General features: G+C 41.4%; 1 protein-coding gene across 1 annotated transcript; it reads left to right on the top strand.

Moving 5' to 3' along the window:
• The first annotated feature begins 517 nt into the window (after positions 1-517).
• LOC123410823 (signal recognition particle 19 kDa protein) lies at positions 518-5,336 on the top strand. The gene is made up of 4 exons (XM_045103763.1): positions 518-621; positions 738-969; positions 1,092-1,191; positions 4,980-5,336. The coding sequence occupies exons 2-4, from the start codon at positions 772-774 to the stop codon at positions 5,102-5,104; spliced, it is 423 nt and encodes a 140-aa protein (XP_044959698.1). The 5' UTR covers positions 518-621; positions 738-771; the 3' UTR covers positions 5,105-5,336.
• Positions 5,337-16,840: the final 11,504 nt, after the last annotated feature.

Here is a 16,840-nt window from a genome sequence, read left to right as displayed (position 1 = left end):
ACCGCCCAGCCACCGTCAGCCTAACCGCTTGCTACAGTCACCCATGATCGGTAGCGCTTTCGCGCCGGCCTCATCGCCCCACCTTCCCCCAACCACCGCCACCGCCGTGATGTCGCCCCTCGACCATCCCTTTAAGCCCGACGACCACCCAAAAAATCTCCGGCAAAGCCGCACCCCACGTGCCATCCTAAGATAGATAGTGGGTTGCTTCTCCGGTGAACCTGTACTCGTCATCCTAAGATGGATAGTGGGGTTATTCTTCCGTTACGTCGACGGTCTCGCCGTTTCCTTCATCTCACTCGGCACTTCCTTCTCCCTTCTCAAAATCGACCGACCCAAATCCGAAAATCACTCTATTGCATATGATTAGCTCATCTACTACTGTCAGGAAACAATTTTATGTGTTCTAATAGGAAGTCAAAGGCAAACTTTAAATTTTGTTTTTTTGTACACAGATGCACAGCTGTTTTTTCATGAAAGTTTGTACGTTTTCGAAATACATTTAGAGCACGCTCCTGCGTGCATAGCCCTACGCGCTGAGACCGTGCGCTTCATCATCGTCATCGCCGTCCAAACCCCGTCTCTTGGTTTCGAGGGAAACACGAGTCGCCAGATCTCCCGGTACGCGCCGAAGCTCTCCCTTCTCCCATGGCTCGCTTAGCCTGACCCGACCACGACCAAGAACCGCATTAACCTCGCGCGCTCTACCTCTATCTCTCTTTGCTTCTTGCAACCAGGATCCGCTCCTCCCCCGTCCCGAATCGCGCGGAGATGGACGCCGGCGGCAACAGCGGCGCTGACCTGAGGAGCAGCATCAAGAAGTGGAAGATCATCTACCCGGTGTACCTCAACTCCAAGAAGACGGTCGCCGAGGGCCGCCGCATCGCCGCCGCCAAGGCCTGCCCCGACCCCACCTGCATCGAGATCGCCGACAGCTGCGCCCACCTCAAGATCCCTCGCGCCATCGAGGTACCCATCTCGTTTCCCCTCCCCCTGTCTTTTCGTTGAATTTTCGCAGCCTGGGATTCCCTCTGCTCTTCCTTAGATTTGTACGGGCGTTGATGGTTGGACTGCTTATGGCGTATCTGCAGTTGGATAAGGCGTACCCGCGGGATTTCTTCCAGGTGGGGAGGGTGAGGGTGCAGCTCACCAATGATGACGGCTCCCCAGTCAACCCTGCAATCAGAACAAGTAAGCGCTCAAATTACTCTTGATCCTGGAACACCCCCTGACTTTCATCTTTAGTCACTGTAAAAGAAAAGGTCAAGGACATCTAATTCGATGCACGTTCATACCGTTTTTCGAGCTATGCCAATTCTTGTTAGTGCAGCTAGTAGAGCTTTCAGGAATAGATTTCTGCTGTGTCAATGTTTCATTTGCTTCTATGAAGGAAGGTCGATCCTTTTAAGTCCTAAAGATGTTACTTATCACGAGCTACTGTTAAAATACACACTGTTAATTCACTAGAAGGAATCTAATTTTGGTTCCAAGCAACTCTTGTTGTACTGTTTTCAAGGTTTTGTGAAATCAGTATTCCCCTGGTACCTTAAGATGTCGATTCTCCACATTTTAATGCACATCAATGATGCATGGTAGAAGAACTGTAGCTCATTTTCTACGCGACTCTCTCTTCATTTAACCAGTGCAATGTTGTGGATACAGGATTACAGTCTTAATCATCGTAAGTTGCAAAGGATTTGTTTCTTCGAGATTAGTGCTTTGGAATATAGCCGCTCCTAAGTTTATGGCAAGGAAGTCTCTTCTAAAATGAGCAGAATATAATCTCCACAGTCCACACTAGTATGCTATAACTATGGGCCATCTTAATTAAGTATATATTGCTACCTGATTGCTCATATCGATACTATCATCTTGAATCGCTTATACATGGTTAGTGATGATTTACCCTTTTTTTGCGGGATAAGCTTTACCCTATTGACTATTATAGTCAGATAGTGATGTTGTGAAGTGTAATCAAGTTGTGGATGTTCAGTAAATTTAGTAGTTCAGGACAATGCAATAAACAATGTAACATTCAACAAAGTCATTGTCTAGTCTTTTAATATTTTCGGCTTAGCTTGTTTTTTTTTCTGCTCTTAGTTTGACAATCTTTTGCCCAAGTCAGATATGTGTGTGGCTGATTCATTTCAGCATCCTGACGCATATTTCCATTTTAATGGATTAACAAATAACAACACATAAGTATTACCAACATTGATTATCAAGAGTTATCTTTCTAGGAGATGTGAAGTTGCAAATATAGGTGAATAAACTTAGTAATCATATTACAAGGCATACTAGGTGTCACAGGATTAAATAATAAATTATGCTGAAATGAAATAAATGATGGAAACACATTTTATTAACATAATAATGGTTAAACAAACTTACTTATCCAATATTCCGCTGTGAAGTCACTTTCAAGAGTTTTGCAGACTAAGCACTCGACATTCTCCAAATCTGTTTAGTTTTAGTATGTCTGCGACAAGGATCTGCAAACTTGGAAACAACCATGACAATATTCACAAAAACAATGTTTCCACCCAGCTCTCGGGACTTGTAGAGTTATGGTGCACAGACATTAAAAAGACGAAGCAGAGGCTGTGGCTTGGCTTGCTTTGACGTGTACATGAATTCCCGCAAAGCCTTTTCCAACATAGCATGTGACTAACTAAAAATGGCAAGTTTGGAGATTGAAAAGAAAGGGACAAGGTTAAGATTGACTACATGGGCCACTTTATTTTGATATGTTTCCTTAGACGTTAGTCAGTAAAACAGTAAACTGTTTTCCTTATGCAAATGAAATTTCTGCTTATACAAGCGAAAATTTTCTGGTAAATGAGTTTTGGAGGATAGCGAATAAAGAACCCACATATAGGAGTTGTAAGACCATGGTTGCAAAGGAGTAGGAGATATGCTATAGTCGTCCTGGACCTTAAACCGTTATGTTTGCAACAAAGTATTCCCTGTTTGTGCTACCAGGAAATTAATGTTTGTCATGATTGTTCCATTTCCAGTTTGTGGTATGGTATTTGAGCCGATTTGCTAGTCCTTCGTACTCTTGCCATGGCCTAATGATCCCTGTGTCATGTTGTCAGTATATGGATAAATATCACCAAGAGGATGGCTGGACTGATATGATAATGACATTCTTTGATTAAACCCTGCTTAATTCCAAATGAAAAGTGGCAATCAAGAGATGGGACGACTCCTAACAAATACAGTATAAACTAATATGTATCATATGCCTAACAAATACACGTACAACAATAGCATCCTTATCCTTATTCAGCTGAGCAATGCCTGGAATTGGGCTGGCTGCCATTGGGGCCTCCTTGCGCACCTCCCTTTTGTCCACTACAGGGCACATAAATACTTCTCAGTTTGGATGTTGTGTGGCATCAAAGGGCCAGGGAGTAACGTGTGTTACCCTATGTGGATCATGTACTTCCTGGGCTTTGCTTGGTAGTGTCTTCAAATCTTGTGAATTACTAAATTGTGCTTTTATTTAGTCCATCTTGGCATAGACAATAATGCATCAAAAGAATCTACTTATCTTCAATTTGATGCTGTATAATATGGCTAGTTTGATTCTACCACATCTATGTAATGTGGGACCATGCGTATGCATCTGTGTTGAATGATTGAATCTGAGTTCTGATAGCCTGCAGCCCAGCAGCATGTTAGTGATATTTCTTATCTGAAAAATGTATTCACTGTTAAGTAGAGCTAATGCATGATAGTGGAATCTTAAGTTTCTTTCCTCCAAATTCAGTTTCTTTTCAGTGTTGGCGAAAACTTCCATCACATACACTCCCTCCTTTCACTATTATAAGATGTTCTAACTATTTTTTCCTGAATCGGGTGTATATAGATGCGATTTAGTGTGTTTGTTCACTCGTTTCAATCCGTACGTAGTCCATATTGAAATATCCAAAACATCTTATAATAGTGAACAGAGGGACTAGCTCTTAAGGTGGTCAAAATTGTCTAATAGGATAAAAATGGCTGTATTCACCTGGATGTTGCCTCTATTATAATGTTGCCTTCTACTCCCTCCGTTCCTAAATACAAGTCTTTTTAGAGATTCCACTACGAACTACATATGGATGTATATAGACATACTTTGGAGTGTAGATTCACTTATTTTGCTCCGTATGTAGTTCGTAGTGAAATATCTAAAAAGACTTATATTTAGGAAGGGGGGGGGGGGGGGGGGGGGAGTTTTCGACATTCTCCGCAACAGTTGAGCTTTCCTTGTTGCCCCTCACAATTGTGTGTGCATGTAAGTTACTTCCTCCGTTCCTAAATATAAGAACTTTTAGAGATTACAATATGGACCACATACGGAGCAAAATAAGTGAATCTACACTCCAAAGTATGTCTGTATACATCCGTGTGTAGTCTATATTGAAATCTCTAAAAGGTCTTACATTTAGGAACAAAGAGAGTAGTTTGTTAATGCTGAGCCTTTATCTGTTGATTTGTATTCCCTCCGTCCCACAATATAAGATCGTTTTTCAAGCTAACATGGCTTGAAAAACGATCTTATATTGTGGGAGGGAGGGAGTACTGTCTAAGGCCATCCATCCATATCATTGGGAGACGTATTTTTGCTATTTTTTACAGCATTCAGGGGGTAATTACAATGTTGCTTAGTGCGATTGTGTTTTTTATAATTTTATTTTATGTTATATTTTAAATCTGCTCAACACATTTTGTTCCCTTTTGGGGGGAGTAAAGGCGACTTGCAGTTGCCAATACTGTGAGAAAACAATATTACTGTTCTATATAATTTAGCAACAGAATTGTTATGCCACTTTGATACTAGGGCAGTGTTCCTAGTTCCTTCTGTTCTCGGGTTTTTCTATGTCTGGCAATCTTGAGATATTTATAGTGTGAAAGGATATTTCCAATGATATGCGTTCCTTTGAACATGTTTCTGTCTATCCTACTGACACGAGGTCTTTGCATTGCAGAGAAGCAGCTAATGATCCAAATAGCAGAGCTGGTCCCGAAGCATCATGGGAGGACTAAGAAGCAGGAACCACCGGTTGGTCCATCAGTTACAACTACTAACAAGAAAAATAAGAAGAAGAAGTAGCATTCTGTGTTGTTTTTTCTGTTCATAGAAAGTTTTCTAGAAAATTCGTCAGAGGGAGTTCTTGGTTGTCTGTCTGCTATGAGGCCTGAAAAACTGAATTATCTGAATTTCTTATTTTATATGGTGACTTCTGCAACCTTTTTCTTGTGGCCTTGAAAGGCTAAAGGTAGGAACTACCTACTGTTGTTTGTGGCATTGAGAGTCTGAGTTAGCAGATGATTTCAGTTTGGTATTTGCAAATCCAAAGGAGGTATACTTTGTTAGAAACTACTCCAGTATGAATGGATGGATTTCACCTGAAAAGATATGGACGTGGCATGGCCCTAATTTAGGTGTGTGTTTTGTCCCGGGAAGCAAGTGGAAACGCAATTTTTCCTACATTTTTGGGCCATACTAGTATTTGGTTTTGGGGGACTGATAAACTTTCGGCCGGCCGCGCGCGAGCAGTAGGATCTACCAACCCCGCGTCGTCCGCACCGTTGGATCCGCATGCAACATTTTTTCTCCTATGCAGCAAAATTTTGATGCGATGCAGCAATTTTTTCAACGGTTGCAACAAAAAACAAAATTTGTAGCAAAAAATGTCTACGTGATCGTAGCAAAAAAACGAAGCTGATGGTACGTGGTAGCAAAAGTCAAACCGTCGGTTGTAACAAAAATTTACGTGATGTGTATGCAACTTTTTTAGTGAACTGTTGCAGCAAAACATGATGCCGGTTGTAGCAAAAATTAACACGATTGTAGCAAAAAGTAAAAAACATCGATTGTAATGAAAAATCCGACGAACTGGAGTTGCAACATACATGCAGCTTTTTTACTGGGACAAATAATAATAAAAAACGCTTGCAGCAAAAATGACGCTGGTTGCAACATATTTAGACGAAAAATGTTGCATCCATTGACCAGAGAAGCGCGCGGGTGGGAAAAATGTTGCAAGGGCCCGCACACGCGAGGGGGCGACCGGTGCGTCGGTTCGGCCGGCGCGCGGGTGGGAAACGATTCCCTTGGTTTTGCAGAACACATCAAACTGGAACCAACTTTTTTGGTCATCAAAGTGTTCGGTTTGCGGAATGCCGTAGAAGAAAATACACCCTCCACTCCCTTCATTTCTAAATATAAGCCTTTCTAGAGATTCTATTAGAAGACTATATACGGATGTATATAGACATACTTTAAAATATAAATTCATTCATTTTGTTCACTATGTAGTTTCCTTCATTTCTAAATATAAGTCTTTTTAGAGATTCTACTAGGAGACTACATATGGATGTATATAGACATATTTTAAAGTGTAGATTCATTCATTTTGTTCACTATGTAGTTTTATAGTGAAATCTCTAAAATGACTTATATTTAGGAACGGATGAAGTATTTTGTAACACCTTAAAGTGTGAAAATGTTGTTTGGAGCTCGGCCTCCATGAAGGCTGGTTTTTGAAAAATCTAAAATTCATCAAAATTCATATTTTTACATTTCAAAGGAATCTGAATAAAAGAAAGATATACATGAAGGCATAACACACATCTGTGTAAATTTTCAGGACGAAATATGTTGAAACGGGGGTTGTGTAAAAAAGATAAATATATGGTTTTTAACACATCATATTATTCGTCTTAAAAGTTCATGAATTTGTTCTTTTTACACAGATCGTATCTCATGGTATTTCATCATGAATTTTTGCACACATAGATTTCATATTTGTATACTTGCATATATCTTTTTAGATTTTTTTCAAACAGGAAAGTTTGAATTTTGATTTAAAAAAAATAAATGACTCCATGAAGGCCGAGCTTCAAAAGACCCTACTCCTAAAATTGTTTTTTCTTTCTTTCTCATGAGTCCTGAATGCTTATGCCTCGATTCTTGGTTGTCTTCGTGGCTTGCTATCACATGTGTGGCATTCAGTCTGTAGATTTTTTAGGGGTATTCACTGTGTAGATAGTAAGAGCATTGATAATCCACAAGTATATGAGATCATAATAGTTTTTGAGGATAGAGTATTCAACCTAAATTTATAGATTCGACACATGGGAAGCCAAAGAATATTTTCAGGTATTAGCAGCTGAGTTGTCAATTCAACCACACTTGAAGATTTAGTATGTGCAGCACAGTGATCAGTAGCACAGTAATATGATAGTTTTGATAGGGGTGGTAACAGTAGGAACAGTAACGATAATAGTAATAGCAGTTTTGTAGCAGTTGGAACAGCAATAGTACCAGTAGCAACTTAGCAAGAACAATATGTGGAAAACTCGTAGGCACTGGATCAATGATATTACTGAATAATATTCATCATATATCGGTCATAACATAGGGCGACACAGAACTAGCTCCCGTTCATCGATATAATGTAGGCATGTATTCCGTAAATAGTCATACGTGCTTACAGAAAAGAACTTGCATGACATCTTTTGTTCTACCCTCCCGTGACAGCGGGGTCCATAAGGAAACTAAGGGATATTAATGCCCCCTTTTAATAGAGAACCGATACAAAGCATTAACACATAATGAATACATGAACTCCTCATACTACGGTAATCACGGGAAAGAATCCCAACTATTGTCACTTTGGGGTATGCGGATCCGGATCCTAACACATAGTAGGTGCATATAACTTGCAAGATCGGATCAAGAACATAGATATAATGGTGAAAACATAAACGGTTCAGATGTGAAATCAACATCAATCTCAATTACATGATAAATCTCATCTAGCATTAATCTCGATTACATGATAAATCTCATCTAGCTCTTCACCGACGAGCAAGCCTACGAAGGGATTACTCACTCCCGGTGGAGAGCATCATGGAATTGGCGATGAAGGAGGGTTGGTGATGACGAAGACCGAAGATTCCCCTCTTCAGAGCCCCAAATGGACTCCATATTTGGCCTCGTGATGAAGGACAGGAGGTGGCGGCGACTCCGTATCGTGAAACGCGATGAAACTTCTTCCCTTATTTTTTCTCCGAAAATAGGATTTTATAGCAGTGGAATTAAGGTCAGCGGAGCCCTGTGGGCCCCACTAGACACCAGGCCGCGCCGAGGGGGGGGGCTGGCGCGCCCTGGTGCCTAGTGCCCGCCTCAGGCCTCCCCTCTGGTGGGTCTTGGTTCTAGTATTTTTCTTTTATTCCATAAAAAATCTTCAAAAAGTTCCGTTCCATTCCGAGAACTTTTATTTCTCCACAAAAACAACACCATGGTAGTTCTGCTAAAAATAGCATCAGTCCGAGTTAGTTTCATTCAAAGCATGCAAATTATAGTCCAAAACAAGAGCAAAAGTGTTAGGAAAAGTAGATACGATGAAGACGTATAAACTTCCCCAAACTTAACCCATTGCTTGTCTTGAAGCAATTCAGTTGACTAACTTAAAAGTGATAAAGAAAAAACTTTTACGAACTCTTTTGTTCTTGTTTACATATACATGCTTAGAGAGCACCGAGGTTTTTAGCATAAATCTTGACTAATCATATCGGCCATAACCCTTAGAAACTATATTAGCTCATATCAATGTCATAATCAGCTAGCGAGCAATAATAAGATAACTCAAACGCCAACACTTGGTCAAAACAATCATGATATAATATGACAACAATGGTATCCCTCTAGCCCTTTCTGAGTCCGCAAAACATAAATGCAGAGCACGTCCAAAGTTCAAACATTAACTAGACATTGTAATTCGTGGTAAAAGAGACACAGTCATGTTGCAAACAACGTCTAACTAGACACAAAGCATGAGGATGACAACAGTGCTCTCACTTCTTGTACTTATTTGAGAAGGTGATGACTCAAATTAAAAATAAAATAACATGAAAGTAAATAGAAAGTCCCTTCGCAGAGGGAAGCAGGGATTTGCAGTGTTGCCAGATCTCAAAAGCGAAAATTAGACATAAATTATTTTGAGAGGTACACCCTTCCTGTCAACGTTACAACCAAGAGTTATCGATATCTTCCATGCTAAACAAATTAGCGGCGGTTCTCAAGTGGTAAAATTAAAGGTTTACTCCCCTTCCATCAACAAACACACTCCACGGCTAGCCGAATCCACGGATGCCGTCCATACCAACAACAATCCAGGGGGAGTTTTGTTTAATTATTTGCGATTTATGATTTCAGGATTGGGAGTCCCTTTTTACTTGCCCCTCTCGTGCAAGGACGAGTGAATAAACACTCATCATGAGAATAACCCGCTTAGCATGGAAGATACTGAACGCCCCCTATCACTCCATGAGCGATCCAGGCACACAAAACAGAAGTTCATTTGAAGTATTAGAGGTGGCACATGCAAATTTACTTGGAATGGCATTTATTTTATTTAACTAAAAATAACAAGGAAAATAAAGTGGGTACAAATAGTTGTGCCTACTGAATTCATTGACCTCATGCTTCTTCAAAATGATTCATTAACAAGGTTGATCAAGTCTTATTAACAACCACTTCCAATTAGCATGATCACAAAGAATTTTCATAAAACACTAAGTTACCTCAATGGGGATGTGCATATCCCCAACAACAAGTATCTCATATTTATTTTTGGCAGTAGGTAGAGGTAAAAATTTCCATTGGTGGTAGTCGGAGATTTTTCAATAACATGAACACCATTCACTTGAACTTGTTTCGTTAGAAAATGCACTGTATGTTCTTTACCATTGACATGAAAAGTGACTTTGCTTTTGTTGCAATCAATAATAGCCCCTGCAGTATTTAAGAAAGGTCTACCAAGGATAATTGACATGTTGTCATCCTCGGGCATATCAAGTATAAAAAAGTCTGTCAAGATTGTAACATTTGAAACAACAACGGGCACATCCTCACAAATGCCAATAGGTTTGGCAGTTGATTTGTTAGACATTTGCAATGAAATTTCAGTAGGTGTGAGTTTATTCAAGTCAAGTCTTTTGCATAAGGAGAAAGGCATAACACTAACACCAGCTCCTAGATCACATAAAGCAGTTTTCACATAGTAACTTTTAATGTAACATGGTATAGTTGGTATTCCTGGATCTCCTAGTTTTTTAGGTACTCCATCATTAAAAGAGTAAGTAGCAAGCATGGTAGAGATTTCAGCTTCAGGTATTTTTCTTTTATTAGTGATGATGTCTTCCATGTACTTAGCATAAGGGGCCATCTTTAAAATATATGTTAAATGAGTACGCAAAAAGACTAGCCTAAGCATTTCTGCAAAGCGTTCAAATTCTACATCATATTTTTCTTAGTTGGTTTGGGTGGATAAGGCATGGGTTTTTGAACCCATGGCTCTCTTTCTTTGCCATTATTTCTAGCAACAAAATCTCTTTTATCCTAACATTTATTCTTAGGTTGTGGGTTGTCAAGAGAAATGACATGTTCTATCTCAACATCATTATCTGGTCCTTTATCATTGTCGGGTTGAGCATCTATATGAGCATCATCATTACCATTTTCATTATCACTAGGTGAATGCTCACTTCCAAATTGAGTTTCAGCATGAGAGATAGAGATATCATTAGCATTAGTAGAAGGTTTTTCTACTTTATGTTCACTAGAAGTATGCAAGGTCCTATCATTTTTTCTTTTTCTGTTTATTCCTAGAAGGACTAGGTGCATCACATTAATTCTTTGTGAATCTTGTTCAGTTCTTTTAGGATGACCTTCTCGATATAGTGGATCTCGAGTCATTGTTCCTCATCTAGTCATTACTCTAACGACATGATCATTCATATTATTATTCATTTCATGAAGTAGCTCACTTTGAGATTTAGCAACTTGTTCTAGTTGAGTTTGAACCATAGAAGCATGTGTTCCTACATATCTTACATCATTGGTGATTCTAAATAACAAGTCACTTAAGCGAGCAATCATATCAGAGTATTGTTTCAATTGTGTCATAAAATAGGAGTTCAAATGATCTTGCTTTCTAATATAATTATCAAACTCATATAATCATTGACTAGGATGTTTATTTTAGGGAATTTCACCTTCAAATTTAAAAGATAATTTACCTCCACCACCTGTGGTGGTGTTTTGAGACCATGCATTTCTTCGATAGGTGGTCAATTCTTAACATCTTCAGCCTTAATGCCTTTTTTCCTTCATACATTTCTTTGCCTCTTGCATAGTTTCAGGACTAAGGAATAAGATAGCCCTCTTCTTTGGAGTGGGTTTAGGCGGTGGTTCAGGAAGTATCCATTCATCATAATTCTTCAATATATTAGTCAATAATTCCTTAGCTTGTTCAACAGTTCGTTCCCTCAAAACACAACCAACACAACTATCTAGGTGGTCTGTAGAAGCATCATTTAGTCCATTATAAAATATATCAAGTATTTCATTTTTCTTAAGAGGATGATCAGGAAAAGCATTAATTAGTTGGATAAGCCTCCCCCAAGCTTATGGGAGACTCTCTTCTTCAATTTGCACAAAGTTAAATATTTCCTGTAAGGCAGCTTGTTTCTTATGAGCAAGAAAATATTTTTCAGAGAAGTAGTAAATCATATCTTGGGGACTATGTACACAACCAGGAGCAAGAGTATTGTACCAAATCTTAGCATCACCCTTTAATGAGAACCTAAATAATTTAAGAATATAGTAGTAGTGAATTTTCTCATAATGAGTAAATAGGGTGGCTATATCATTTAGCTTAGTGAGATGTGCCACAACAGCTTCATTTTTATAGCCATGAAAAGGATTAGATTCAACCAAAGTAACTGTCTCTCGGTAGACAGAGAATTCATAATCCTCATCGGTAACAAAGATAGGAGAAGTAGCAAACGTAGGATCATATTTCATTCTAGCATTCAAGGATTTTTCTTTCAACTTGCATAATAGATTCTTAAGATCTTCTCTATCCTCAAAAGCAAGAAAGCCTCTAGCTATTTCTCCATCCATAACATAACCTGGAGGTATTTCAGGCATTTCAGTTCTAGGATAGTCATGTCTAAAAGGTATTTCAATATTTTCACTTGCAAAGACTTCATCAGTTTCAATAGTATCATTAGTTCCAGCATGCTCAATTTCTTTAGCTCTAGCAAGTTGTTCATCAAGAAATTCACCTAGAGGCACAATATCATCACGCAAGGTACTAGGCTCGTCATAAGCATCATTCCTTGCAGAGGTAGCATCATCAATAACTTGCGACACATCAGGATTAATAGCATGTGGTGGTGGTGTTGTAACTCTATTCAAAACAGAGGGTGAATCAAGTGCAGAGCTAGAAGGCGATTCCTTACCTCCCCTTGTCTTAGAGGGAATGATCTTGGTTCTTGGATCTTTCAGATTCTTCATAGTGATCAATAAATAGGTATCCCAAGTGATTCAGCAAATATAGCTATGCTCCCCGGCAACGGCGCTAGAAAACGTTCTTGATAACCCACAAGTATATGGGATCGCAATAGTTTTCAAGGGTAGAGTATTCAAGCCAAATCTATAGATTCGACACAAGGGGAGCCAAAGAATATTTGCAGGTATTAGCAGCTGAATTTTCAATTCAACAACACTTTGAGACTTAGTATGCAGAGCACAGTGATCAGTAGCAAAGTAATATGATGGTTTTGATAGCAGTGGTAACAGTAATAGCAGTTTTGTAGCAGTTGGAACAACAGTAGCTACAATAGCAACTTTGCAAGAACAATATGTGGAAAACTCGTAGGCATTGGATCAGTGATATTGCTGGATAATATTCATCATATATCAGTCATAACATAGGCGACACAGAACTAGGTACCGTTCATCGATATAATGTAGGCATGTATTTCGTAAATAGTCATACATGCTTACAGAAAAGAACTTGCATGACATCTTTTGTTCTACCCTCATGTGACAGCGGGGCCCATACGGAAACTAAGGGATATTAATGCATCCTTTTAATAGAGAATCGGAACGAAGCATTAACACATAGTGAATACATGAACTCCTCATACTACGGTAATCACGGGAAAGAATCCCAATTATTATCACTTTGGGGTATGCGGATCCTAACACGTAGTGGGTACATATAACTTGCAAGATCAGATCAAGAACATAGATATAATGGTGAAAATATAAACGGTTTAGATCTGAAATCATGGCACTCGACCCCTAGTGACAAACATTAAGCATGGCAAAGTCATATCAACATCAATCTCCAAACATAGTGGATACTAGGGATCAAGCCCTAACAAAACTAACTCGATTACATGATGAATCTCATCCAAATATTCACCAACCAGCAAGCCTACGAAGGGATTACTCACTCCCAGTGGATATCATCATGAATTATCAATGAAGGAGGGTTGGTGATGACGAAGATTAACGATTCCCGTCTCCGGAGCCCCAAATGGACTCCAGATTTGGCCTCCCGATGAAGAACAGGAGGTGGCGGCGTCTCCGTATCATGAAACGCGACGAAACTTACTGCTTTTAATTTTCTGTGAAAATATGATTTTGTAGCGCTGGAATTAGGGTCAGCGAGCCTCGTGGGGCCCACTAGACACTAGACCGCACAAGCGCGCGCGCGGGGGGGGGGGGGGGGGGGGGGGTGGCTGGCGCGCCCTCGTGCCTAGTGGGTGCCTGGGGCTTCCCATCTGGTGGGTCTTGGTTCTAGTGTTTTTATTTTATTCCATAAAAAATGTCCAAAAAGTTTCGTTCCATTCCGAGAACTTCTATTTCTGCACAAAACAACACCGTGGTAGATCTACTGAAAACAACGCTAGTCCAGGTTAGTTTCATTCAAATCATGCAAATTAGAGTCCAAAACAAGAGCAAAGCGTTAGGAAAAGTAGATACGATGGAGACGTATCAAGCATCTCCAACATGTCCCTTTTTTGTCATCGGCATAAAAAATCCACCCAGTCGCGCCTCCAGGATCATGTTTTTTGCCAGTTTGAGCCGAAATTGGCACCGACAGACCCAGGCCGAACCCACTGCGCGTGAGGCACCGGGGGAAGGAAATTTGGCGTGAAAATAAACCGCGCCAAATTCCTCCCACTTGGACCCGCTGAGTCAGCAAGACTGGGTGTTGCTGAGAACCTTCGTCCTCCTCATCGCCTTCGCTCCCGCGTTGGTTCAATGCGTCGGATTCCATGGTCTGGCGGTACAGTGATGGCAAGTCACCACACATCCTGCCCTTTCCCGCCACGCGTGCACACCGCTCTCGCCCCTTTCGTGCTATAAAAGTCGTGCTTCATGGCCGCTCGACGCACACTCGCCCCTTCATCCTCTTCTCCCATCTCTCTCGTCTCCACCGCCAGAAAACTTCCTTGAGTTCATGGCAGAGTTATTTCCCGGCAACGGAGCGACTACCAATGGCTTCGACCGCCGGTCGTTGCACGAGTGTGAGGCACACGCCCTTCATGAGGCCAACTACCCAGCGCCGCCACACATGCGCGTGCAAGGAATATGAAGACTAAGCGCCCAAGGCGTCCCCGTGCCCTACATCATCCGTTCCGGAACACCACGACAAGATCGTGCACATCCGGATGTCCTTGCCGGAGCATGCGCTACAGGAAGAAAGGTATGACGCCGACACCCTCCCTCTCTGGACGGCGTTGACTCCCCGCTGATTTGTGTTGGTTTACCTCCAAGCTTAAAGGTTGATGTAGCACAACGGCGACAAGTATCTCCCTCAGTTATGAAACCAAGGTATCAATCTAGTAGGAAGATCCACAAGACTATGTAAGCGGCACCTGCACACAAATAGCAAATCCTCACAACCCAACGCGTGAAGGGGTTGTCAATCCCTCATGGGTAAAGTAAGAATAAATTGATAGATGCAACTAAGAGTGATAGCAAATAAAACGCAGCAAGGTATTTTTGGTTTTTTTATAATACATATCTGAAATTTAAAGATCAAATAAAATAGGAACGTGAATACTAAAGTAGAGATTGCAAATAGATGATGTGAAATTGTAATGCGCCAGAGTGTAACTTGCCATATTTGGAACCTTCATGTATGTGGGTCCATCTTGTCATTGCCTTGTGGGATATGCCTTGTGTTATTTCATGTGATATTACCTTGTCTCCCCTTTGCATTCATGCATCCATTCATCCATGCCTTCATTATGTTTGTTGTTATTGTGGGTCCATGTATGTGGTTGTGATGTTGATGTGTATGTGATGTGATGTGATGTTCTAGGTGATGATGAAGTGGGGTATTTGGAAGTGGGGTGCTTCTATGTTAGTTTTCAAATAGGTTTCAAAACTCCCCCCTCTCTATTTTTCTCAAGCTCAAGTTTTACTTGCTCTATCCCTGATTCAAAAATGTTTATATTTTAGAGTGAATTGTGGTGGATGTGGTGCTAGGTTTAATGTTATTTTAACCTATGTTGGAGTGGGGTGTATATTCACAAAATAGATTATTTAAATTCTGTTTTGTAAATATTTAAGTGCTCCGAAAATTCCCTTTTCATTTTATTTAAATAGGTCATAATTACCTTATGACCAAGGGCATTTTTGTTTTATTATAGAGTCAACAATGTGGGCTGTGTGTTTTTATTTATCTCTGTTTGTTTTTAAATAGAAAACCCCAGTGGGTTTTTCTTTTCTTACCTGGCACATCCGAGTGGGCTTCCTCTCCCTGGCTGGCCCAACTAACCCCTCGCGAGGCAGCCCTTTCCTGTTGACGGCGTCTTCTTCTTCCCCCCTCCTTTCCGTCAGTTTCGTCAGAGAGCGCGACACAAAGAGCGACGCCGTCGCTCATGGACGTCGAGGCGGCCTCCCTCGCCCTCTATTTAACCCTTGGCATCCGGGCATTGGGCTAGGGTTCCCTCGCAGCGCCGCCACCTCCTTCCTCTTCCTCCTCCCTCGCCCCAGATCGGCAGTAGGTGGGCCGAGCTCCTCCTCCGCCATGGCCGATCCATGAAGAGCTCGTCGCCGTCGTTGCCGTGCACCTCGTTCCTCTCCAAGCGTTCCAGGAGCACGCGGGACCTCAAGGGAGTCCGTTCCCGCAGCTAGCCGTTGACGATCGCCCTGCTTCCCCTACTTCAACGACGACCTTCTTCCGCTCTGACGGCCACCTCCGCATCGGCTACTTCCACGACTTCCCCTTCTTCCTCTCCGACACGCGTTTCCTCCTCGTCTAGTGGGTGAGCAGATGCACTCCCCCCTTCCCCGGTAGCAAGATCGCATGTAGGATCCGTAGCAACGCCGACGTGCAACTCTCTGTCGCCGGCGCCGTCGCGTGCTCATGGAGCAGTAGATGTAGGGCTTCTATCGTCGAGCTTAGAGTTGAAATGGGTTCGTGAGAGTCCCCTCTCCCTCCCAGCAACGAGCCGTTGCTCAATTTGACGCGTATCGCCGGTGGTGACCTCCCCTGTTCCGGCCACCGTCGGGTTGTGATAGATCCAGAGGGGGTTTCTCAAAAGAGCAGAGCCCCCCTCTCTGTTAACATTCGATAGCGCAACAGTGTGGTAGGTGGTGTTTTGTGCAACAGTGGATTGTGGGTTCGAAAACCAGTGGCGCCCCTTTTGTTTTGTGGATTTTGTGGCACAGTAGCACATGGGGAAAGCTTACCCTGTATGCCTCCTGTGTTCTGTCGAGCTGATGAGCAATAGCGCAGTGCTTTGTTGCTGTGTGTAAACCAGCAGGTTGAGGGTTCGACCCCCCAAGCCCCCTTTTATTTTCTTGTTATTTTCTTTTGTTGTTTTGTTTTGTTTGTTAGTTGTGTTGCTTGGGCAACAAATGTTTTGTTGCCTAAGTTATCTAAACCAGTAGGTTTCACCTTGGTTTAGTTAGTGTGTGTGTGTAGGAGTTAGTGGTGGATGTGTATGTGTGTAGGAGGGTGGT

The sequence above is a fragment of the Hordeum vulgare genome, chromosome 7H (genome assembly GCF_904849725.1).
Source record: "Hordeum vulgare subsp. vulgare chromosome 7H, MorexV3_pseudomolecules_assembly, whole genome shotgun sequence".
In the NCBI taxonomy this organism is placed as follows: domain Eukaryota; kingdom Viridiplantae; phylum Streptophyta; class Magnoliopsida; order Poales; family Poaceae; genus Hordeum; species Hordeum vulgare.
This window is presented reverse-complemented; position numbering and strand designations above follow the sequence as displayed.